We start from the raw sequence: 23,885 nt of genomic DNA on the forward strand, positions 1-23,885 counted from the left end.
AGCGCCAGCCCCCACAGAGCTCCCAGCTATTTTTGGCAGGTCGCATCCAACGCTGCAAGGAGTTGTGGTATTGATTTACCATCCATCGCTGGGCAGAAATCACAAGTGCTCATCATTTGACTGTTGCACTAGACAAAGACAGTTAGGAAGGAAAGGTGAAGGAGGAGAACTGTTGCAGATTCTCTTTTCTAATCCCACCTGAGCTGCTGCATTTCTAGTGGTCGTAGTCCCCCAGTGGCTCTGCATTGCTGCTCTTGTGGAAGAGTGCCATTGTGCTGAGCTTAAAATAATAGAGCAAAGCCTAGCTTCTCAGCCTGGGAGCCAGGCATGGAGTCCAGCCTCCCAAACAGCACTTTCTGGACCCTCTTTCATCTCAGCACTCACCACTCCCCCTAGAAATCCCATTCTTCAGACACATCACACCGCCTTCATGCGGGTGTTACATGCCCATCCATCCCAGCCCATCACCGAGACGAATCTCCACCAAGTCACCTCGCTCCCTGCTGGTGCCATCCCAGTCCTCCTGTGGCCTGGAACCACCACCTTCAAGCTCTCCATGGCAGATCTTGCCCATTGCAAGAGGAAAACAGACCTAGAGGGCACACACAAAGAATTTTGGGACAGGGATCGAAGGATGAGATTTTTAATCCCAGCTTCACCACAAGATCAACGGTAGAGATACTCAGATTTGGTTTTGAGCATCTCACCCCCAACAGAGAAAGCAGGGTGCATGTGGTTGGGGGTGGCATCTACGTACACCAGTGGTGCATCTGAAGTGCTGCCCACCCAGCAAGCTGCAGCTCTGCCCTGCCAGAGGGGCCATCACCCTCCCTCTGGCCAGCCTAAGATACTCTGAACACCTCACTGGGGCTGTATTTCCATTTGTTAGAGCAGGCATCCAAAAAGTTGAGTTCACCAGCTCAAACCACCAGCATCACAGCAGGAACAGGCTGAGCAGCCCACCTAAGGAGAGGCATTTTCCAGGAACGAGACTTTCCTTGCCATACGACAGCTCAACAGCTTCTTGTGTTCGCATCGCTGGGTGAGCGTGGAAGACTGGTGCACAAATACTCCTGTGATAGCACAGATCCTGCAGGTGGCTTGTACAGGCTGCTAACAGCAACCTCCAAAGTGGCAAATATTGAGGACACACATGGTTACCCCCCAGAAACAATTCCCACAGAAAGAGGTGGCTCGTACTGGGTTTTCTGGCATCCCTTCCATTCCAGGAGATGGCCAGAGCTGGTGGTAAGTGTACTTGGAAGCAGGCACCTGACTTCTCACACTAAACCACTCATTTTTGACACCAAACTCTTCTCCAGAGCAGTCACAAAGTACAGTCAGCCCAAGATCAGCACCAGGAAAGCTGGATTTGTGGGAACATACCTCAAAGAGGGAAAAACCTGTGTGTCTACATGCCTTTCTACAGTACCCAAGTCTTTACGTCCTCATACTGCCCCACCATCCCATCCTGAAGGGGTGTCACGTCCTCAGCTGACAGAGACATTTTTCTCCTTGTCCAAAGCCACTGAGAATATGTGCATAGAGCAGACAGATGAGCCCCAGTCATCACCCAATAACTCAGGCATCCTTCCTTCGTCACCACAGCATCAACCCCAGGCTTCATTACAACATCACAGCATCCAGGACAGCGTCCATCACAGTATCATGGACATGTATCCAACAGATCAAGAGTTTCTCAAATTAAAATGCAGGACGAATGACTCTGTGCTTCAGCTCTCCCAGCCTGAAACAGGAGGCAGATAGCATGCACAAGACCTAATGCCTCTTCTCCCTGGATGATCATTTTCAGATGCCTTCCTCTTGCTGGGTAGGAATAACTCGGAGTCCACCAGCAAACATCCCTCTCAGGACCAAGGGAGAAGAAAAGCTTCCAGAGCACCAGCCACCCAAGGAGAGAACTGTTTCCATCAGTCTCATGAAGGTCAAAGCAAACACTTGCCTTGAATCTCAGGACAACTACTTACTCATAACATCCCACAAAGACCTGTTCCCCCTTTACACCATTCTTCAGTCATCTGTAATAGAAAATAATTGGCCACAGGATAGCATTGGTAGGAAGAAAGAGGAGCACGTTCCCTGTCCCCATCTCTCACGTGGGGTGAGAAAACCACACAAGGAGCATCAGGTACGCTTTGGGAAGGTCAGAGACTGATACAACCACAGGACTGCAGTAGAGCTAATCTTATAGAATAACACCATGGAAGTAAAAAACATTGCCCTTCTTTCCCCAGGAAGATTAGTGTTGAGGGTCACCGTGTTTTAAGCTTAAGAAAATCCCATTGAGGCACCCGGGGGATAAATACATTAATGCCCACAGCAGTAATCCCTGACACTTCGTTGTACTACTTATGCAAAGCAGGCATCATCTCCCCTGGAAGGGGAGAAAATCCAAGCACAGGCATGAAGGATGAAGGACCTTCATCTGCTGAAGCAAGAACCTCAATGGGTTTTAGTCCCAACAGTCGTAAGCTTTCTGCCCAAGCCTGCAGGGGTCTGTGTTTGCAGCAAAGAGCCTGAAGCACGTTGTTTGCACTTCATTGTTTTCCCAGCTCATCTCCCCTTCTTCCCACAAGAGATACCATGCCAGTGCTTTCAGTGTCCTCGTCACACAGCAAGGTTTTTCCTGAAGGAGATGCTGGACTGGAGCAGTAGGATATTAGCTTTCATGCTGCCTGTACCATCTGTGCTGGAACTGTGTAGCAGAAAGTTCTGCGTTGTTTTTTTGTTTGTTTTCAGGTGGGAAGAGAAAAAAACAAGACCAAGCCATTTTTGTGGAGAGGTGCATTCAGACAAGTCCTGCTCATCCTACCCAGCAAATTCTGCTGTTTTGCAAAGTAACTTCCAGAAAACAAAGTTTCTTAAACAAGTATTAGCAAAAGACAACTCAAGCAGGCCTCCAGCACCCGAGAGCTGCAGGGTGGCCACGGCACACAGTACTTCACAAAACCCATGCCACCAGGGCACTGAGATCTTTCAGCCCTATATACCCCCATACATTTTATGCTTCTACTAAAGAAAAAAAGTGACAAACCCTACTTTGGCCATCATTTACAACATTAAAAAAGGTTAGAGGATCCAACTCTGTAGCTGCTTTAAATGCTAGAACAGGAAAACGATTTAAATAAAGCCCTTATATTTCATGGCAAGGAAAGGATTTATTACCACTGGGACACAACATTTTCCCCACGTGTAGGTAGTTGCTGCTTTCCCAAGTGTCCCACCTGGCAGCGAGCCTTAGGGAGAATCCAGGCACCTCAGCAATCCCCGTGTATCCACTCACCAAACATCCACAGCACGATTTATTTGGAAGCTCAGCCACTAGCAGCAGTAATTATTTTTTTTAATACCAGCTACATTGCCTCAGCCCAGTGCTTCCTCTCAACAGCTCTGCCATTTAGCAGGCATTAAACTTGATGGTGCATGAGACATAACAGGGTTTTACTCACACCCCTGTAAAAGAGCTGGCTCGGTAGAACTGACAGCCACGAGTGTTTTAGGCAATATTTATCTCATACCTTCCCTTCCAAAAAAAGCCAACCCTTTGCAACCAAACATATGGGAACCAACACCCAAAAAAAAAAAAAAGGGTGAGTTTGGGAGCAGAACATCACATCAGCTTCAGGCAAAGCTGAACCACAGTGATGCGTTTAAGGGCAGCCAGCTAAAGTCAGCTGTGGCAGAGCTGAGCCACATTCAAGGAGGGTGTAAAGTCCTGATTTTTGGTCAAGCGCTTGGGTATTCCCCAGAAAAAGCAGCCCTCAGACAAGAGCTTTCCTCCAGTAAGCATTCCTCCTAGGACTCTGTAAGGCTATAAGTAGTTATCTTCTGGAGCTTTACAAGGTGTCAGAAAAAAAATAAAGAACAAAAGGCCACCACGTGAACACAAAAGTTGTGCTGAGATCCAAATCTGATGCCAGCACGTGGAAGGTTAGAGAGTGATGGTACACAACCTAGACACTTCAAGCTGTTTGCTTCCTCCTTCTACCACCACTTATCTTCTTTTCCTCCTAGGCCTCACCCCAGGCTCCACCACGGTTGTGTTTCATTTCCAGCTTGAAGCACAGAATCACCTCTAGAAGTATGAAATTGTCATGGGTTCCAGTTGGCAGCTCCCAAGGTAAAAGACAACCCTGTGGTCACTGCAACCACCTTCCCTCAAAGCAAGAGTCTGTTTGTATTTTCCAGCTGCACTATTTAAACAAGAGAAATTTCAATGAGATGCTGCCTTAAGCATAAGGTCTTTGAGATGTAATAAGTGCCAATAGATGTTCTTTATCCCCAGCTTTATAACATCTCGAGTCAGTTCTGATGTAACTGTTAGTGTATTAATCCTGGTAGAAAGCAGACGGTTTCTCTATCTGGTACTGGAATTGGATAGCCCCAGGAACTCACATTTCCACTTATTTTAACTCTGGCCTTTTTTCTTTTTTTTTTTTTTTGATTACGTTGCTAACACAACGCTGAGTTAGAAACAGCGGACGCTGTGTTAAATCCTGTTAGCTGATTACACAGCTGAGCAGCAGCAAGTGTTTGCTGAAGAACTGAACCCAACTGCCCGATTTGGGAACCAGACGGTCACGCTGACCTTGTGTGTAACAGCAACAAGCGTTTGCTCCCGGTTTTGTCCGAATGCCATCTCCTCCAACAGCTCAGACTATCTGCAGCGCTGCCAGGGCTGACATTCCTTGGAATAAGCCTGGCTCATCCAACTAAAAGTCCAAAGCATGGCTTTGAAGAGAGCATGAGTACTTCTGCCACCAGAAATATTTGGCTATCTGGTTCCAACCTCCAGGTTCCATCCCTCCCAGGGAAGGAGTTTTGGGGAGGATGGAGATGAAAGGTCTCATTTCTTCGTGCCAAAAGGGAAAAAGGATATTTCTGAACAGTTCTGATTGCACCACTCCCCTGTACAGCAGATATCACGCCTCCCTCCTCAGGACTTTAGCACAGAATTAACCCTATTTGTATTTTTAGAGAGAAGCCATGGGCACCCACCCTCTGGAGGGGCCACAAGTTGCAAATCCCATGAGAACAGAGAAGTCTGCATACAGATGGAGTCAGCTGCCCAAATCAGGACAAGACATGCCCATGCTCAGACTACAGCCTCTCCACTCATCTTGGTGCATCTGGGCAGCACGTGGGAATTAGGTGCTTCCAAATCAAGGTGGGAACCAGGTAATTCCTTGTCTCCAGTCACACCACTGTACCCTTTCAGGCCAGGTTTTCACCATCCCTGCAGGTGCCCTGAAAAAGCATCAAGCCAAATTGGGAGATTTGTCCTCTCTGTACTTGTTGCACAAAAGCACCAGGAGCTCTTTTCTCCAAGCACAGAGCAGCCCAGCAAGATGCAAGAGGAGGAGGAGGATCCCTCAATTTAATTCAGCCCACACTGTGACCAGCTACCACCTTCCTCAATCAGCAGCCAGCTCGTTACATGCACAAACCTGCAGGGCAGTAACCAGCTGGCTGCAGGCAAGCCAAACCCTTGGCCACTTTACAAGCCTCATTATTCCCCAGATTATTCCCTGCCTTTAAAAAAAAAAAGCACATTTGAGCAGGACTTACAGAGCAGCAGTACTTCAGTGCAATTCCTCATTGAGCATTTCTGCTAAAGGACCCGAAACACCCACCTCTCTCGAGCCTTGCTGATCGGTAAAGTTTTAATAGGGCTGATAAGCTCCCGGCTGGAACAGCTCTTGCGCACAGCAAGTTTTATCTGCTGCAGAGCACACTTGTTGCCGAGCCTCTTATCGCCACTGCAAATATCAGCAGAGATAGAGAGCAGCACATAATGCCCATGGAGGGGAGCTGCAGAAATGCAAGTGGACACGTTGCCTTTTGACACGGCTTTCCCTAAACTCATGACCTTGGGGGTTCCCTGCTCCTCACCCCAGGTACCCCCAAGCTCCACAGCAAAAAGTCATCAGCATCCAGACCACAAGGAGAGAAGCAGGACAGCCTCCAGCCCTGAGGCCAGCAGTCCAGATCCATCGCTCCAAAGAAACTGCAGCTGAGCTACAAACTTCAGGGAAATGAGGAAAAAGACAATAGTTTCCTTGTGCCTGGGAGGAAGAAGCCAAGAGAACTTACGTGATGGTCTCGTGGCTCTAATACACCACTCACTACTAGCAGACTACTGCCCCAGAAGCTTGCATTTAAGGACTGTTGTGATATAAGGATTTTTAGCATCATAAACTGACATTTTTAGAAATAGAGGACCCCCTAGTCTAAGCTCGCTCTGCTCTTAGGAGGGGGATCTGTAACTCTTCACGTCCCTACAAGTCTGGACTTCAGGTTACAGCTTCACAATCAAGCTCCCAGGCTCCATTCCTGCTAACTAATCACATTCCCATTGCAATACAGCGGCATTTAGCACATCGAGATAAAGCCACGAGGGGTTTTCAGGTCATCAGAAGCCTTTACCTTCAGGTCACCAGCTCAAACCCAGCCTTGTTATTATCCAGCCGACCTCTGTCCACTCCTCCCACCCCCTCCCAGCACAGCACAGCCCGTTCTCCAGCCCAAGCAATTACCACCCCACACCAGGTGACAGAGGGGCAGGTCACCAGCATCATTAAGGCTTCCCAGCATCATTTTTCAGCCATGCAGCTTGAGGTCAGCACACACCAAAGCTTTCCCAGCCTGTCAGATGCATTGCAGCAGGCAAGTTGTTTGCAACAGCCCCCCAGAAGCGGGGGCATATTTCCACTCAGCAACTTTTGGTGGAGCTAGAGTTGCATTGTGACCCAGGACAAGAGCAAACCAAACAGGTTTTGAGGGCTGGAAACCCAAAAACTGTAGGAATCAACCTTGCGTTCAAGATCAAACCCAAAACTGGAGTGATCTACTGTATTTGAGGGCTTCCTCCCCATGTTCTTCTTCCAGGGGAGACAAATGGGTATGCTCAGGCTTTATCTGGATATCTAGGTAAGTGCATCTCTCCGAGCTCTGGCAGCTCCTAGCTGGAGGCCATGTAATTTCATCTCCCCTGGAGATAAAAGAGGCACAGAAAGGGCCCTGTTCCCCCCATATGCCAGCAGGGTGCTCTGCCCCTGCCCTTTGCTGGGATCCCCTTTCCACTCCAGCAGCCTCTGTGGGGTCTGTTCCCATCGAGCCACAGCTGGCAGTTGTGTTAGCTCCTGCCATGTTTTTCCTACCTATAAAACCGGACATTTCACTGCTTCTTTGTGGTCTTCAGTGCCCAAAAATACCAATCTGGGCCACCCCCTAAGCAAGCACTAAGCATGTCCCCAAATGCCCCAGGTGCCCGCAGGCATGGCGGCCTCTGCAGCACAGCCTCACACCCAGCTCTCCCACCCTGGTGGCACCGCTCACCTTCTCCCCAGCACCTTCTCCTTTCAAAATGGAGAGCAATTTTCCAGGCTAAAAGGAGTTGATGGAGCTTGGACTACCAGATATATCCACCTTGTTACAGACTGCTCGCAGCTTCCAGCTTGCTTCACTGAAAGACTTTCCCCTTAAAAGCAGAAGGGGAAAAGGTTGGTAGATGCTAAAACCTAGCAGCCATATGCAAGGTGCTCTGGAAGGGTTATTTTAAAGGGCTGCAGTTGTTACAATCTTATAATCACTAATGCTGGAAAAGCCCTCCAAGATCACCTGGTCCAACCACCCCCCTACCACCACTGTCACCCACCAAACCATGTCCCCAAGCACCACGTCCAACCTTGCCTTGAACACCCCCAGGGACGGGGACTCCACCACCTCCCTGGGCAACCCGTCCCAATGCCTGACCGCTCTTGCCGAGAAGAAATGTCTCCTACTTTGTTGTGTTGGCCCCAATGACAACATCTAGGAAGCCCATCAGGTTCCTGCCTCCAGCACAGCTCCTGTGACAGCAGGACAGATGCTCACCCCTACCCAGAGAGGGCTTTTGGGAAGGGTTTGCACAGAAGTCAAAGACCCTCTTGCATCTAAAGACTCCCAGCTCCAGTTTTGAGCTCATTAAATTGATCAAAGAAAATAGAAGCATCAAATGCCTGTAACGTCAGCAGCTTTTGCAGCTTCACCCAACCAGTTACCCCATGCAAAGCCAGGAGCGGAGCTGAAACCCCAACACATTACAGGGCTGATAGGTGCAGGGGTGCAGGCACAAGGGCGGATGCTTCCTTGGGTGCTGGCCTTCAACTCCACCCCTCCTGCCCGTGTTTTCAGGGACAGCAGCTCTCTCGCTATCACCACACGAGCAGATTTATTCCTCTTTGCAAAACAAAACTGCGTACGGAGGCCCTGCACAGCTTGTTTCAGCAACACACATCTATGCAGCGGCGTGACCTTGTGAAGCGCAGAGACTTCCCTGACAGCTTAAGAGACACCAGAGCACGCTTTACTCCCATCACATTAACGTTTTAACATACACAGCTGGCTTACCCACGAGTACACCGCATTCCTTTAACATACAGCTCTCAGAGCAAGAGCCCCGAGATGCAAACAGACATCCTCACGCAGAGGGGACGGATTAGGAAACACTTGTGATAAAGGGAAGCGTCTCCAGCCAAGCTGTAAACCCTGCACTTTAAATCAGGCTTTTAATGAAGATGGCAAGCGTTCTGCATCAGTGATTAATTCAGAGCTAAGGATGAGTTTAGCTGCTTTGTTTTAACACTGATGCTGTCTCCAGGCTTGGGACAGGAGGAAAAGCAGTAGAAAAGAAGCACAACTGCAAAGAGCTTGCAGGCTGTCAGACACCAGCAGCTTTCCAAGTTAATGCCAAAGCCCAAGCACGGGGTAACTTGCCCCTAAAACAGGGAGCCACCCTCCCCTGTGAATTTACAGGGCACAAACACGTCACAGGCAGTCCAGGAGTTCACAGGACCCAGACTGTGAACATGGGGAAAACGTTAAATACATATTTTTGGTAAGCTTTTCGATATCTCTGTAGAAGCTGGAAAGCAAGGCTTTCAAGTTCAGCGTGGCAAGCGCAGAGCAATCCTTTGCGATAAACGCAATTTGCATGTTAACAGGAACACAGCTAAAAATAGCAGTTTTGAGAAGCCATGGGTCTCGCCTCACCTCTTTGCTTGATGAATCGCAGGGCTCCCAACAACCCCAAACCCACACACGAGTTACGAGGACCGCTCAGCCGTTGTTACGGCACACATCTCCAGGCTCAAACAAGCACCTTGCAGCCGTGTACAGAGAAACCCCAACCCAAAAAACTCCAGAGGGAAAAGGATGAGAGCAGTGGAGCAAGTCACACAGCTGGATTCCTGCACGGACACCCTGACCAAGACACAAGCCCTCCTGATTTGCTGGATTTCCAGCTGCAGTAGGTTTGAGTGGCTGTTTAAAAGTCTCATCGAGGAGATGCATGGATAACGAGCAGGCAGACTGACACCACAATTCCCACACTACCTGCAAACACAATCACTGCTCTATCAGGTGACTGCCTACAAAACCTACTTGACAGCATCAAGAAACTTTTTTATCCTGGGCTTCTTCCTACAAGAAAGCAGTCGGGTAAGAGAGAAACAGGTTTTGTACACTCATTGCCTTCCCCACAAAGCCTTTCTTGTCTCCAAAGAGCCAGAGGTCAAAGGGTTGGATGAGTCCTTCCGACATCAACAGCTGAGACATGCAGGAAATATTTTAATCCCAAGGAAAGCATTAATTACCCCTTGTTAAAAAAAAGAAAAACAAACAAAATCCGCCCAAGTATCACAGCGAGACTTTGCCGGGTAAATCCCTGCAATCAAGCCTAAGCCCTCGGCATCCATCCCAGAGCGAGGGCGTTTGGGCAGAGTTTGGGCACTGGTGACGTGCACGGGGCACCTCTGAAGGGCCAAGCCTGCCCCTTAACACCACGCTTCTGCCCTCACTGCAGGGACCTTGGACATTTAGCAGGACAGCAAGCCCAGACACAGCCCCAGATCCTCTCCAACCTCTTTCAGAGGGTGCTCCAGGATCACATCAGCTTCCTAAAAGCCTCGCTCAGCCCTCGGTGCATCACTCTGAGGACCCACAACCCTTGGACACCGCATCGCAACCAGTAACCACATTTCTCTTGTTGACTCCCAGTCCAAAAATTTAATCTTTTTTTTTTTACTGTAATTCTGAGGTGGTGACTTGACCAGTGGCTTGATTTGAGACTGAGGCAATACAATTTATGATGAGGTGGCTGTCAACACAAGAGGTTCATCAATGCCAGACAAGTGGCTCAAGATACAGTCTATTAGAGCAGCTCAGAAGAACATTCACCAGTCCATTATGCCCTTTTTAATGCCGCATCCAAAATACCTATTAAAGGAAACACTGGTTCTCACCTTGCGCTATTTTCATCAGAAGCGAGATGCTTTCCCTGAGCAACCCTGTGCGTGTGTGAGCCGGAAGCTCAGCATAGCTAAAACCAGCACCCAGACAGAACATTTCTGCACCGTGTATCTAACCTCAGGCTGGGGGAGAAAAGTTTCATTTCACCTCACCATGGGGGAAGGGAAACCTATGGACCAGCTATCTTATAATTACAAAATAGATTCTACAAGTTACAATGGCTAACAGAAACTGCAGGGATTTAAAAGAGAGAAGTTGTAGGATTTGAACATTTTAAAAGGCAGACTTGCTTTAAAGGCAAAGCTGGAAGATAAAAGCTGTGTGAACACAGCACCACGTGGTAAAACTGAAAGCGAAACAGGCTCTTTTAAGCATTCCTGAAAAAAAAAAAAACTTACAGTCCATCACATCCAACTCCTCCAGGATGTAGCAGCTCAGACCCCGAGCACTGCACGAGGCTTTGCTGAGAACCCAGCTCCAAGCAGCACAGAGGACACAGTGGTTGGAGAGCAGGAGGATTTGATTTTGTCATGGCTGAGGAATTATATCAAAACCAGCACGAGCTATTCCCCAGGAAGAGATTAGCCACCAGTGGGACTGCACACAGATTGGGGAGCCCAGTGATGGAGCTGGTGCCCAGATTTGTGCATCACCTGGGGCGAGGCACAGCTTGCCTCTCTCCTACCCCCATCCCATCCTTCATCCAGGAGGAGGAGGAAAAAAAAGAGCCCATCTCAGCAATACCTGGCTCAAGAGCCACAAAAACCCGCGCCAAAAACCCATTCACAAGAGAAACGTTTCTCATAAAGCTGATCCTGCCCAAAGGCCAGACAGGCAAAAAGAGACAGAGCTCAATCAAGATGTGTAATGGATTCAGTATGTGAAAACACGCCGTGTGGCATGATAGACCCAAGCATGGGAAGATTTCCCATTGCCACCCAAGAAGGTCCTTGTTTGAACACCCTTCGGGGGAACACGCTGTACCTTGAACCCCTCTCTTGGCAGAGTCATTACACAAATATTTAATTACATATAAAAATAAGGCTTTTGGGGGGTTATTGAGCAACGAGAGGCTATTTAAGCAAGCGTTCAGGCTGTTGTCCTGCCAGTATCTGTGGGTATTTTTGGAGGAAGTGGGGAGAACTCGGCGGTTAGCTACAGAGGAAAAAGCAGAGAAGCCAAACACCAGCGTGCAGCTTTTTTTTTTTTGAAAGCAGAGCCATGCATTAAAGTAGCTGCATCTAATCACTGTTTATAGACAGGCTGGCAAGCAAAAGCAATGGCTATAAACAAGCCTTTAAATCCCTTTTCCCCGCATCATGCACAGAATATTCCTGCAAAGGTCTGGTAAACACCGTCAGCGCCCTGGCGTGCACGGAAAGGCAGCAGGGAACATAGCTGGAAGGGAAATCATTTGTAAGGGAAGGAAGGAAGGGGAATGGGGCACTGGGATCCACACCCCAGGGACCCTCCCGGAGCCCTGGGTGGGTGAAAAGGGAGCACCTCCACACAGGGCTGGGGGACAGCAGCAGCTCGCTGGTGTCACACTGCCCTCTTCTGAGCAGCAGGCACTGCTCAGCTCCATGGCCAGCTCTGCGCGGTGACCCCGGGGAGCTACAGCCCTGGGTGACACCCTGGGACCTCAGCCCCGAGTGACAAAGGCACAAGGAGAAGCCAAGAGGCACCACTCACCCTAGAAGTGCCCTGGTTGGCACCCGCAGAGCCCAAACCAGCCCCAGCCTCCTCGCACAGCACCAGCAGCGCCTGTTGTGATGCCAGCAGCAGAACCAGGACTTCCCCCAGCCCCATTTGGTCTCCTTGAAGCATAATTCCCAGCTGGGGCAGCCTAACGATGCCTCTTTATGGCAGGAGCCAAGTGGTGGCCAGGTGGATCCCATCGCTTCATCTCCCTGCCAGCAGGAAGGTGTAAAGCATCTCGTTACAGCACTTTTGGGCAGGAGCACGGCCCCCCCAGGGGTATTTTCTCATGGAAAAGTAGTTTCAAAGCAGCATCACTCCCCCAGGGAAAGCGTGCTGCTACACCACATGTTTGCAGGAGAGGAGCCCTAAACACCCATCCACGTCCAACCCCAAAACTCTTCGTGTTGGCTAAACCCAAGCCACGACGCACAAGCCCGTAGCTGCGCAGCAGCAGTGCCGTGAGTATTTCAAAGTGCAGCCATATCCTTTTATCTTCACCCTCAGAAAGACTTAAAAGCCAGCTAAAGGACAATATTCCCTGCAGGTGCGTCTTTTAAAAGGGCACCCAGATCTAACTTCCACCACCTGCGAGTACCAAAACACCTCGAAGCAAACAAGAAGGGTGAAGGAGCCGTTCCCTGCCAAGATCTTGACCTCAACCTACAATGTAATTGTATTGTAACACACATTTAAAACAAAACAACCACAAAAAACATTCTTTATATACTGATTTTTGAACTGGGCAGAGTGAAATGCTGTAACAATCTTAATGCAGGTACCTGTGATCAAACGTACCCAGCGCTTTCTGGATAAAGGTGCAAGAAACAACCCCTGGCCCCGCAGATGGCTCGGTATCTCGCTACAACCTTCCTGACTCAGAAAAGCGATTTGTTGCCTTGCTAAAACTCAGCCTTTTATCATTAATTCCAAGTCAGCAGCTTCTGAATCTACAGCCCGACACCAACTAAATTGATCAGAGCCGAACTCATTTTCTTTGTGCCGCTCGTCGTCGAGGCACAAGACAAACATCAGTCATGCTTCGCCTTCAAGTGGAGAATTCATTGCAGGGAGGAGCGTAACGTGCAGAACATGCTTATTTAATAGAAGAAAAAGTACAGCTTGACAGAGACACCCACTCCAAAATTAACTCTGCCTCGAAGCAGAGCTTATTTTTGCCGCTGAAGCCGTACCTGCTGCATCACGGAGCAGCTGGATGCTGCCGAATATCGGCTTGGAGGTGCTTCAGGTCTTGACGAGGGGAACACAGGTTAAAATAGCAGCCTTTAAGGATGCACCGCCGCTCGGCTGGACTGAGGCTGTACAATGCATTAACGGACTGCTTCCCGCAGCAATCTGACAGCCCACGAACGTGGAGGTGCCGGATGAATGGCGAGGCAGGGAGCCCATTGACTCCAGCTTTGCCCCAGCCACACCTGCCAAGCGCAAGCTGGCGATTTCGGAGAGGGAAAGCAGGTAGAGGGCATTCACCCTACATCGGTGCAGGATCCAAACCCAAAAAAAAAAGCTCTTTAACAAGCAGCCCCAGTGCTGCTTTTGCTCACTAATAAGCAATGCTCTGAATTTCCCGGAGGAGAAGGCAGCGCCCGCCCGGCGTGGTGGGGCTCAGCGTTCCCCATGCCCCGGGTAACTTCCCAACACAAAAAACCCTGGGGGGGGCTCACCGGGCGAGCACTCCTTTTCCTTCACACGGGGACAAAAAGCCAGCAAAGAGAACCATAATTATTTTTTTTTTTTTAATTTCACATGCAGTATTTTCATGACTATTCTGCACGTGTATCAGTTATCCCTTCCCAGCCCCAAAACAAAGCTTAAGCCCACACAATTACAAATAATAATAGTGGCTGTGCAAGCCCACCCCTAAAACCAAGTCCTTGTGAGTTAGAAGCCTTTTTTTTTTTTTTTTTTTTGACATTGTTGTTTTCTTTCTGGCTGAAGAATCCCCATTTCCATCTGGCCAGGGTGAAATTTAGCAGCTTCCACACCAGGAATTGCTACAACAGACCTTTTCCAGAGGCGAGCTCACATTTCCACTGCGACTCCTCAACGCCCAGTTTTCTAGGCAGCGAACACACAGGACTAGCGAGAGAGCTTCAATAAAAGAGCGACGAGATTTTTTTTCCCTCTCCCCTTTTCCTGAATTCCTTCTTTCCCTGACCGATTTCCCTGCTGAGCATCGAGGACAGGATAAGACCCTCTACATCTACCCTCTTCGGCTCTGGCAAGAAATTCGGGGTGCCCAACACGACCGGGCTTTGCTCCGGGGTGATGTCCCCAGGAGCCACCCAGGATGTCCCCGCGGCAGCTTGAGAGCTCAGGGGGGGAGCTGGGTGCTGGGAGAGCAGAGGGTGCTCCTCCAGCCCTCACCAGGCAAGCTGTCATAAAACCCTTTTGGGATTTTGCTTTCTCAGGATTTTACGGCACCGGACAACCCCGGAGTAAAGCCTCGGGGCCGTGGGACACGGCGGGTGGCGTTATTTTGCGAGCGGTGTATAAAAATGAAGAGTTACCTGTAAAACAAGTATGGCCTAAAGGAGATGGGGGGGGGGGGGGGGGTGGCCGGATCCACACCCTGGCAGCTGGGGGTGTCCTGGGAAGCTCGGGGGGCACCCGGGCACCCATCCCAGGCGGGTGCCCACCCACGTCCCCCACCACACGACAGCACCCATCGACTCCCAACTTTGCTTGGGATGCTCCCAGCCAGGTGAGCTAAATATTTTTTTGGGGGGGGACACCACTTGGAATAGGGGGGGGGAGCGCAGAGGGTAAGGAAGCACGTTTTGGGGAAAGAAACGCCTTTTTGCTCCCCCGCAGCACCTTTTGGGTGTCAAAAGCTGTGTATTGGCCAAACCCCAACACCCCCCCCCGGCTCAGCATCACCCCCCCGGGCACACCCTGCACCCCCGGGGCCGGTCCCAAGGCTGGGGGGGGGGGGGATGCAAAAAACCCCCCATCCCCCCCCCCCCAAACACCTCCCCAGTCCAACCAGTCCAACCATTTACCTGCTGCCACTGGGAGATCCTCCGTGTCGCCAAGGCGGGGTGGGATGGGGGGGGACACGGCCCCTGCCAGCGATGCCCCCCCGCTGTCCCCTTGCAGCGCGGGGGCTGGGGACAGCGCAGGGTCGGCAGGAGGGAGGTGGCACCACCGCGTCCCTGTCCCCGTCCCTGTCCCCGTCCCTGTCCCCGTCCCTGTCCCCGCAGCCCGGCGCGGCTCGGCTCGGCTCCGCCGCCCGCTCCCGGGAGCGGGGCGGGGGCTGGGGGCGGGCGGGCTCCGCCCCGGACAGCGGCAGGAGGAGGAAGAAGAGGAGGAGGAGGAGGAGGAGGAGGAAGGCTGCACCCGAAAGCTGCCAGCCCCTTCTTAGTAGGGGTGTCCCTACGGGGATGCGGCTGGCTGCAAGCATCGGGGTACCCCCAAGGTACCCCCAGGGTGCCCCCAGGGTGCCCCCAGGGTGCAGGTTTGGGGGTTCCCCTATGGCCCTGAGACCCCCGAGGGGCTGGGGAAGTCTTGGGGTGCTTGGTCCCGAAGGGGTTTTGGCAGTGATGAACCCCAAGAAAGCCTCATCACGTAGCACTGATTCCCCCCCTTCTTTTCCTGGGCGAGCCAGCCTTCCTCCACCCCCATCTTCCTCTGAAGCAGGAGGTCTGGAAATCGTCCACCCCGGGAGCGATGTGCACACACACGCACGCACGCACGCACGCAGGGTGCAGCGAAAATAAAATCTACCCTTGGAAACCTCGGCAAACGAGAGCAAAAATCCAGCCCTGCACGCCCCGGGACGCAGTTAACCGGGCACCAGTAAATCCCCGTTTGGCAGCGGGGAGCGGAGTGGCCATAAGGGAAAACACTTCTAAGGGAAAGGAAAAAAAAAAAAAAAATCTGTTTCTGGGATATTTATATCGAAGGCGATCGCGTCCCAAAGCCTGCTCAGGGGGATGCTTTGCGCAACGGGGTGTTCCCATCCCGGCTGATGGAAGTGGCAGGGGAACAGATGAAAAGGGTCGGGCACAGATTTGGGGGCTGCAGCTTGCTGACATCTCCTCCTCCTCCTCTAATTGTGCCCTTTTCAACCCAACAATTATTTATTTTTTCCATCCTCTTCCATCTCGGTCTTCCCCTGCTCTCCCAAGCGTGCACCACGGGGGGGGTTCCCCAGGACCTCACCTGCAAGCCCTGGGGGTCCCGGCGCAGGAGGTGCACGTGGCAGCAGTTTGGGGAAAGGATGAGTGTTTTGATGAGTGTTTTGCTGTGCCTACACCACGCTTGGGATTTGTTTCCTGCACTCTGTGAGAGCAGGGATGAATCAGAGCAGCCGGGGCTGGCTCCGAGCTGCTGGGTGCTCAGACCTGCTGAACTTTGTCCCCGGCGTCAGGTTTTAATGCAAGGTGGAAAATACTCACCTGAGAGCAGCAGGTCCCTTCAGCAAGTGCCTTTTTTTTTTTTTTTTTTCCTGCAAATTGGCTGTTTTTCACCCTTTTGGCCCACGCTCAGAGCCAGCCCTGGAGCTGTGTATGGTGCAAAAGGAGGAGATGTGCTGCCAAAACAACACGCGAGGTGAGACAGACACCAGGCTCCTTTACCGACACGGGCAAAGCCGACAGCTCGCAAGCAGCTTTTCCAAAAAAACAAGCTCAGAAATAACCCAAAAGGCTGCACCCTCCAGCAGGGAAACCTCATCTGGAGGAGAAAAGAGAAGGCAAAAAATCAAAACCTAGAACCTGATCCAAAAAGACGATGGCTGGCCACAGCAGGATAGGAGCAGGCTGGCGTTGCATCTGGGAGCGCCTTGCAAACGCCTTTCCTTCCCCCTCCTTCAGCTCTGCGGTTATCTTAAATCCTGGCGAAAATACATCCCATGTGGGCACTTTATTTGCCTGCTTGCTGGGCACGTTGATGGATGACAGGGATGTTTTTTCACATTTTTTTCCCCGCGTGCAGGGCGATAGGGGACAGGCGCAGGTATTTGGAGGCACATAGCAGAGCCGTGACCGCAGCTCCTTGTGACTCTGCCAGGCTTTAAACAACCGGGATGAGATTTTGCATGCTTGGGTGTCTGCCTATAGGGATGGTCTCCTTGTAATTTCAGCAGAAATAGTTCGACCGTTTGTAAGATTAAGGGAAAACTATTTTCTTTTTTGGCACTGGGGGAAAATATTCTTATAACTCTTGAGGTTCCAGGAACTGCAGCTGCTCCCAGCGTCAGCCAGTAACTTGCTTTTCACCGTCCCCGGGAACACTTGCTGAGTGAAATACCTCCGAAAAGAACCGCAGTTTGCACATTTTCAGGATTTTTTTCTCCAACGTTGCCAGTTGAACCCGATGCAGACGCCGGGGAGCACGCTGGGCAGGGCAAGGCTCCCTTTTCCAGCCGCCTCTAAGCAGCTGTGAAGGGAGGAATGAAGAGCAGCAAGCCCGTCCTCCCCCCAGCAAGCACGTCCAATGTCCAAACCTTCACGGAGTGACCAAGGGAAGGAAATATCTCATTAATTTCAGGCCACTTCTAGGAAAATAAATGCAGTTTTGGAGTGGGAAAATGTTTTCTGGTTTGAAAGTTCCTGATCCCATTTAGAGCCTTGAGTGCTGGGAGCTATTTTAATTATCTCCTTTCGGCATGGCTGGGAATCTACTGTGCTCATTCCTCACCGTATAACCCCAGCGATGCTCATTTCAGGATGTTTTACCTATAAAAAAGCCCTCCTGCTCCCCCAGAGCTCACACTTTGCTGCATTAAGACCCGGCACGGCCCCGATGCTCGGATCCAGGGGCAAGTTTCAGTGGGCAGATTTCTCACCTCATCCCGTAAGAGTTTTGTTATGTGCTTATGGAAAAGGATCAGTTTTGGTGCCTGGTCCCTCCCCGATAAGTCGGAGTATTTTTGGGTGTTCTCTTTTTGTATTTGCTGCTGCGCTCAGAGGTGGGAAGGTGACCACAGGAAGGTTTGGGGAACAAGACCAGGTATATGGTGAGCAGCACCAGAAAACACAGAAATCAGAGAGCATTGCCTTAAAATAAAGTGGCTGCCACTCACCTTTTGGGGGACCAGACCCCAAAACAGCTGAGTGTACGTGCCGTATGCAGTCTATACCCTGCTGCTATTGGATTCCTCCACAGTGGGATTTTTGAGCAGAGCAAGGAACAGCTCAGAAATTCGTGACGGCACCCATGCCCAGTTGGGATGGAGACCCCAACATCCCATTGGGATGGAGACCCCAATGTCCTGTTGGGATGGAGAACCCAATGTCCTGTTGGGATGGAGACCCCAAATGTCCCATTGGGATGGAGACCCCAAATGTCCCGTTGGGTTGGAGACCATTGAGCAAGGACTTGGATGTTAGCATTGCCAACTCCATCTTGCAGAAGAAAAAAACGAGGCATGAAAGAAGCAAGGCCAAGTTCACCCAGAAGCCTCCTGTCAACACTATGCTGCACACATCTGTCTGTCTGTCTGTCTGTCTGTCTGCCCGTCCGTGCGTGGCAGCAGAGCTGGTGGGAAGCAGACCCCATCGCGGCATGCCCCAGCATCCGACCAGCCCCGGGCGAGGGGAAGGAAGCGTGGCGAGGGACACGCTATTGTTCGGCTCCTGCCAATGCTCGGGGAATGCAGGACAAACAGGAGGGAGGGCTGCGTTTTCCTGTGTTTGTACTGCAAATACTTTCATTAAGGTGCTTTTTCCTAATTCTTTCTCCCGGCCCTTTTGCCTCTAATAAGGGCGAGGAGAGTTCTGACTGCCGGCGTCCCCTCAGGCCCCATTATTTCCCCGTAATAACAGCTGCAGGGAGAACTCGTGGAGCTATTTTGCTGTTACAGGCTCTGCATTTCCACCTCTCCTTCACCCTTTTTTCTCCTCGCTTTACCCCCACAAGCTCACACCAGGCACCCAGCCCTGCAACGGGGGCAGAAATGGGTTTGGGATCCCTGAATTGCTCACGGGCTGAGAGCATGTGAATGTTTGATGTTACCCAGCAACTGGAGGCGAAGATATCGCGTCCGCTCAGCCAGGAAACGCTTTGCCTGTTTGCACAATAGCTGTGTTTGCCTGCTCTGCGGCGGGTTAACCCCGCAGCCCTTTCAGGAGGAGATAAGGTGAGGATGCTTAAATAAGAGGAAAGTCACTCGCATGGATTGTCGCTGCGGGTAAATTGGGTCCCGGACACCCTCTGTCTCCCCTAATTACTGCATGGAGAAGAAACCGGGCCACGCAGATGGCCCAAGAGCCATGCAATAAATGGGATAACGTTGGCCTGGCACGGTCTTTAGGAGAGAATTGCAGCCAGAACAAAATGCTTTGTGGCACGTCATCGGTGCAAAATTAGCCCTGGGCACATCTTCGCAGAGACCAGAGGCTGCAAGTCAGCAACAAAGCTTCAATGGGGATGATAAATGAGCATTTTTTTTAGCTGTTGGGAAAAACCAGCAGGGAAAGTGATGAACAGAGGCAGAAGTCACCCCCTTGGACGTCTTCATCTCACTTTAGATGCTCCTGCTCTGTATTTAAATACGGACTGGTTTTATAAATAAATGCAGAACATGACATCAGGGGCACGATCAGGTCAGTACACATGGCAGTTCCTCTTCTTTCCTATCTGAAAGGTGCAGTCGAGCCCCAAAGCAGGTGAGTGGAGTATTCCCGAGCAAAGGTTAACCAGCACTTTATCACAGATATTTTATCACAGCCCCATCTGGCCTCCCTGCCACCGTCCTCCAAATCGATGCCTAGGGAGCAAAGTGTGAACTCTCCCAGCAAGTGGCTCTAACTGCACTAATGAGGGTTTTTTGGCCAGCAGGCACCTTCCTGAAGGATGATTCTGGGACAAGGTTTGAGTTTCAGTGGGTGGATACACGGGTAGGGATGGAGGCATTCCTCCTGGAGCCCTGAGAAGTGCCCGGGTCTCCGTCAGCCCATTTGGAACAAGGAGAGGAGCAGAGGGACAGAGGCAACGAGGCACAAACCCTTCTCCCTTAGGTGCAGAAGCCAGGAAAAATAGCAAGAAAAAGATTGTCTCTGCTCGATCTCCTCCAAACGTCTGTAGGACTCTCGAAAGAGAAGCTTGGCTTTCCCAAAAGAGTGAGGACAAAGTCGGTGAGGTCCCAGCAGCGGGCTGCAGACGGCATCGAGTGTGTTCAGAGGTGCAAAGAGGCAGCACAAGGATGGGGAGATGGAGGGAGTTAGGACGATGAGCATCTGGAGGTGCCAGGAGGAGTCTTTGCGGGGTGAAGAGTAATGAACCCATCCGTAACCCTGCTCCCAGTCAGAGGCTTAGGATAAACCCAGGTCTGTTACAGGGAAAAAAAAAAAAAACAAAAACAACAACAACAAAAACCACCACCAACAACAAAAAAACAGGCATGCATTAGAACAAAATCCCATATTGTCTCAGCTATCGGCCTGCATTACCAAAGCTCTGCGGGTGCCGGAGACATTCGTGGCCATGTGCAATTAGTGGAGCAGTAAAATAAATATCTGGGTGGAAGCCTGGACTGACGGCTCCCCATCCAGCCTGGCCAAGGGGCAGGGTGTCAGACCAGACGTCTCCCTCCCCATCTGCCCACAGTCTGCAGCTGGCCGTGCTCAAGAAAAATGTGCTTGCTGCTACAGCCACGTGTTGTCAGCAGAAAGGGTGCAGCTGGCATCTGCACGAGGGTGCTAGGAGGAGGGAAGCATCAAAAGGGACGATTTAGGATCATTTTTAGGATCGTTTTTTGCTCCTGCAAAGGAACACCTAAGTATTGCCAAAGCTCCTGCTCTGCCCTTTTTGGAGTCACTCACCAGCATCTTGCTCGCTGCCTGGTGGTTCCCTGAGTGAAGGCAGCTTCGGGGAGGAAAATCGGGGGCAAACAAATTATTTCAAGCCTGCAACTCCTTTTTTGTAATGTGCATTTAGCTGTAGGTGGGAATAGCTATCCACCCACCGCCAGACTGTGTTGAGATACGTTGTGAGAACTCCAGGGCAGGTGGGTGAAGCTGTCTCTGAACTAATTACTCAGAATGACGGTGTTTAACAGCATTCTCTAGATCCTAGATGTAGTCCAATTAATAAACAAATGTGGCTGAAACAGTGAGGAAATAATTACTTTTTTCACCTTGTGAAGCCCATTTCCCCTGCCCATGTGGGAAGCAGCTTTACCAAAGATGCCCCAGATGCCATCTGGCCTGAAAAGCCAGAGGGGAGAGGATGAGGATGAGGACGAGGACGAGGACAAGGATGAGGATGAGGACGAGGACGAGGATGAGGATGAGGATGAGGATGAGGACGAGGACGAGGATGAGGACGAGGACGAGGATGAGGACGAGGAAGAGAACGAAGATGAGGATGAGGATGAGGACAAGGACGAGGACGAGGATGAGGACGAGGACGAGGACGAGGACGAGGACGAGGATGAGGATGAGGATGAGGACGAGGACAAGGATGAGGACGAGGATGAAGGCCAAACCTCACTTGCATCAAAATCCAGGTGGGCTTTTCTGCAGCAGCTCCCATCCCAGCCATCCCCATGGGGTTCAGCAGGTTACAGCTGGCTCCAGATACCTGGTTACACCTGGTTTCAGATAAGATTTCCCTTATCAGAAACATTAATCAAAGCTTTCGATGATGCCTTTGTTCTGTGCCCGCGCAGCACCGAGCACAGGGAGGTCGGGGCTCAGGGCCCACACTCCTGGTGTCAGCACAGAAATCCCTTTATCGACAAAAGCCCTCACCGACACAGCTCCCTCCGGGAGGACTTTCACCTGCTCCAGCCCGTGCAAGGTTTTAACCTCATTAATTTGGCTTTGGAGGCGATGCTTATATATAAGCACAGATAGACACACAATCAATCCCTTTATAGACCTGCACCGGTCCGGTTAATATTAAACAACCCCTAGGGGCGATATCCCTCCACTTCTGCAGACCGAGGGGAACCTGCAGCATTCTTCTCATAGCTCGTTTGCAGGACGCTGAAATAAAACCTCGGTGGCACAGAGCCGACCTGGGTCCCCGAACAAAGCAGCTCTTATCCGGCCAGGCAGTGGAGAACATCGCTTTGCTGATTATCTCCGTCCCGGGGTTTCCTCGGGTGGAGACGCCGGGCTCCGTTCGTTCGGTGACCCTATAACGGGGGCTTTATCTGCAGGCAGGGATGAAAGGCCCCTCACAGATGTCGGTGACGGGGCGTGTTTGCACAAACAATGCCGAAATTAAACCCCTGCGGTTCAAAACCTCATTGTCTGGAAAGCACTACGTGAATCCGTTTCCCCCTTCCTAATAAAAAAGCGGTGTATTTTCTCCCTGCCGCAATATAACGTAGTTCTGTATAATACTGTTCTGGCCTTTCATACAAATTTAATCAGTAAATTGCTTTTTTTGATGGATGAAATAGAGCGGGGGGGGGGGGGGGGGGTGGTGCCTGTGATTTCACTTGGCCAAGCCTCGGTAGCTACGTGCAACACACTGCTAAAATCACGTGGGGATGTTGGGGCACGTTCGGCCCATCGGGACCTTAATGTAAGGCAGTGGAAAGTGGAGTCTTCCTTGCAGAAGTGCCCAGCCACTGGCTCACGGGGAGGATTTTTGGCAGAGTGGGGTCGTCGGCTCCTACCTCCTCATGGCCACCAGCAGGAAAAAGGTCCCAGGGGACTGGAGGCACTGGTTGGGCCAGGGCTGGGCCAGGATTAGTTGCAAGGGCTCCTTGTACCTGGGTGCCAGGGCAGGACAGAGCCCAAGGGAGCTTCGGCAATTATCGTACGAATCCCAGAGGATGCAGGACGGGCAGGGCTGCCTGTGGTCAGAGCAGGGTTGGGCATGGCAACGTCAGAGCATCCCACGGTCCTGGTGCGGGAGCCGCTGCCCTCTGGATGGATTTTGCCAGCCTCAAAGCTGGGAGGCTTTTTGCCTTCATTCCCTGGACTGAAAAATCCGTCCTTCTGCTCCCCAGCCAGCTCATGATGGGTTGCATGGAGGAGAGATGAGATAGCTCCTTTGATCCCGGTAGGTGTTAAAATAATTCAGGGGAACGGTGATCCATGCAGCACGTTGTCCTCCGGGGACAAACAGGAGGGCGTTGGAGGCAAGACCCACACATTCTGCCATCACTTGGGCAAATGAGACCAAATCGTCTCCCAGGCAAGCTTTGGCCTCACCCAAAACACGGCGTGGCCATGTAAAAATCCTCCCTTCGAGCCAGGAGTTAAAAGCCCCAAAAGAGCTCATTTTGACCCATTTCATGCCTAGGTAGCCCCGTGCCTCGCTCTGAGCAGAGGGAGGATCCCAGCTCGGGTCCTGCTGCTGGCCCTGGAGCATGGAGAACCTGCTGGTCTCGTCTGGCCTCCAGCCTCCAGCTCCACCTGCCGAAACCAGTCCCAGGAGGAAGGCTCCCATCCTCCTCACCCACTGGGAGCGTGGAGAAACGTTCTCAGCCTCTGCTGCCATCCTCCCGGGGCAAGACCTGCCCCTCTTCGGCTGCTTTCATCTCGAGCTTCCCCTCCTCTTCCCGGTCCGGGAGGCTTTTTTCCTGTTTTCCCATGCCGTAACCTCACTTTTTATTTGAGCAGAAATGGTCACGTTTTAGGAGCAGGCACCCCAGGCCCCATAGCGGGTCACAAGCGACCCTACGCCACGGGGGCACTGCTGCAAACGCCCCCACGTCCACCAACACAGCTCCTCTCCCCCGGGGCAGATTTCCCCTCCTGGATCACATAGAGGCCACAAAACATTTACTTTGAACACTTTGTAGTGTTTGGGGTGGAAAGGTTACAAGGAAAACGCTTCCCCTATTTACGCTACGGACACGGCAGCCACCGACCCGCTGTGCGGGGCAGCGCCCTCGTAATGAAGAGAGCAAATATTGTGTTGCACAGGCCTAACGAGCTCCTGCTTTC

General features: G+C 51.4%; 2 protein-coding genes across 5 annotated transcripts in view; one reads left to right on the forward strand and one right to left on the reverse strand.

Moving 5' to 3' along the window:
• GDPD5 (glycerophosphodiester phosphodiesterase domain containing 5) overlaps positions 1-15,304 on the reverse strand; it is a 164,521-nt gene extending 149,217 nt beyond the window's left edge. For 2 of the 4 annotated variants that reach the window (XM_080559349.1, XM_080559347.1), the window contains exon 1: positions 15,033-15,304. The gene's annotated coding sequence lies outside the window, so the exon portion shown is untranslated. Of the gene's footprint in view, positions 1-5,654; positions 5,790-12,003; positions 14,122-15,032 lie in introns of those variants that run through there. The other 2 variants (XM_080559348.1, XM_080559350.1) reach the window with 2 other exon arrangements.
• Positions 15,305-20,992: 5,688 nt separating this feature from the next.
• Positions 20,993-23,643, forward strand: LOC308179371 (uncharacterized protein). The gene is made up of 2 exons (XM_080559410.1): positions 20,993-21,484; positions 23,239-23,643. The coding sequence occupies exons 1-2, from the start codon at positions 21,138-21,140 to the stop codon at positions 23,240-23,242; spliced, it is 351 nt and encodes a 116-aa protein (XP_080415536.1). The 5' UTR covers positions 20,993-21,137; the 3' UTR covers positions 23,243-23,643.
• Positions 23,644-23,885: the final 242 nt, after the last annotated feature.

This window comes from Anser brachyrhynchus (genome assembly GCF_964034855.1).
Source record: "Anser brachyrhynchus genome assembly, chromosome: 1".
NCBI lineage: Eukaryota > Metazoa > Chordata > Aves > Anseriformes > Anatidae > Anser > Anser brachyrhynchus.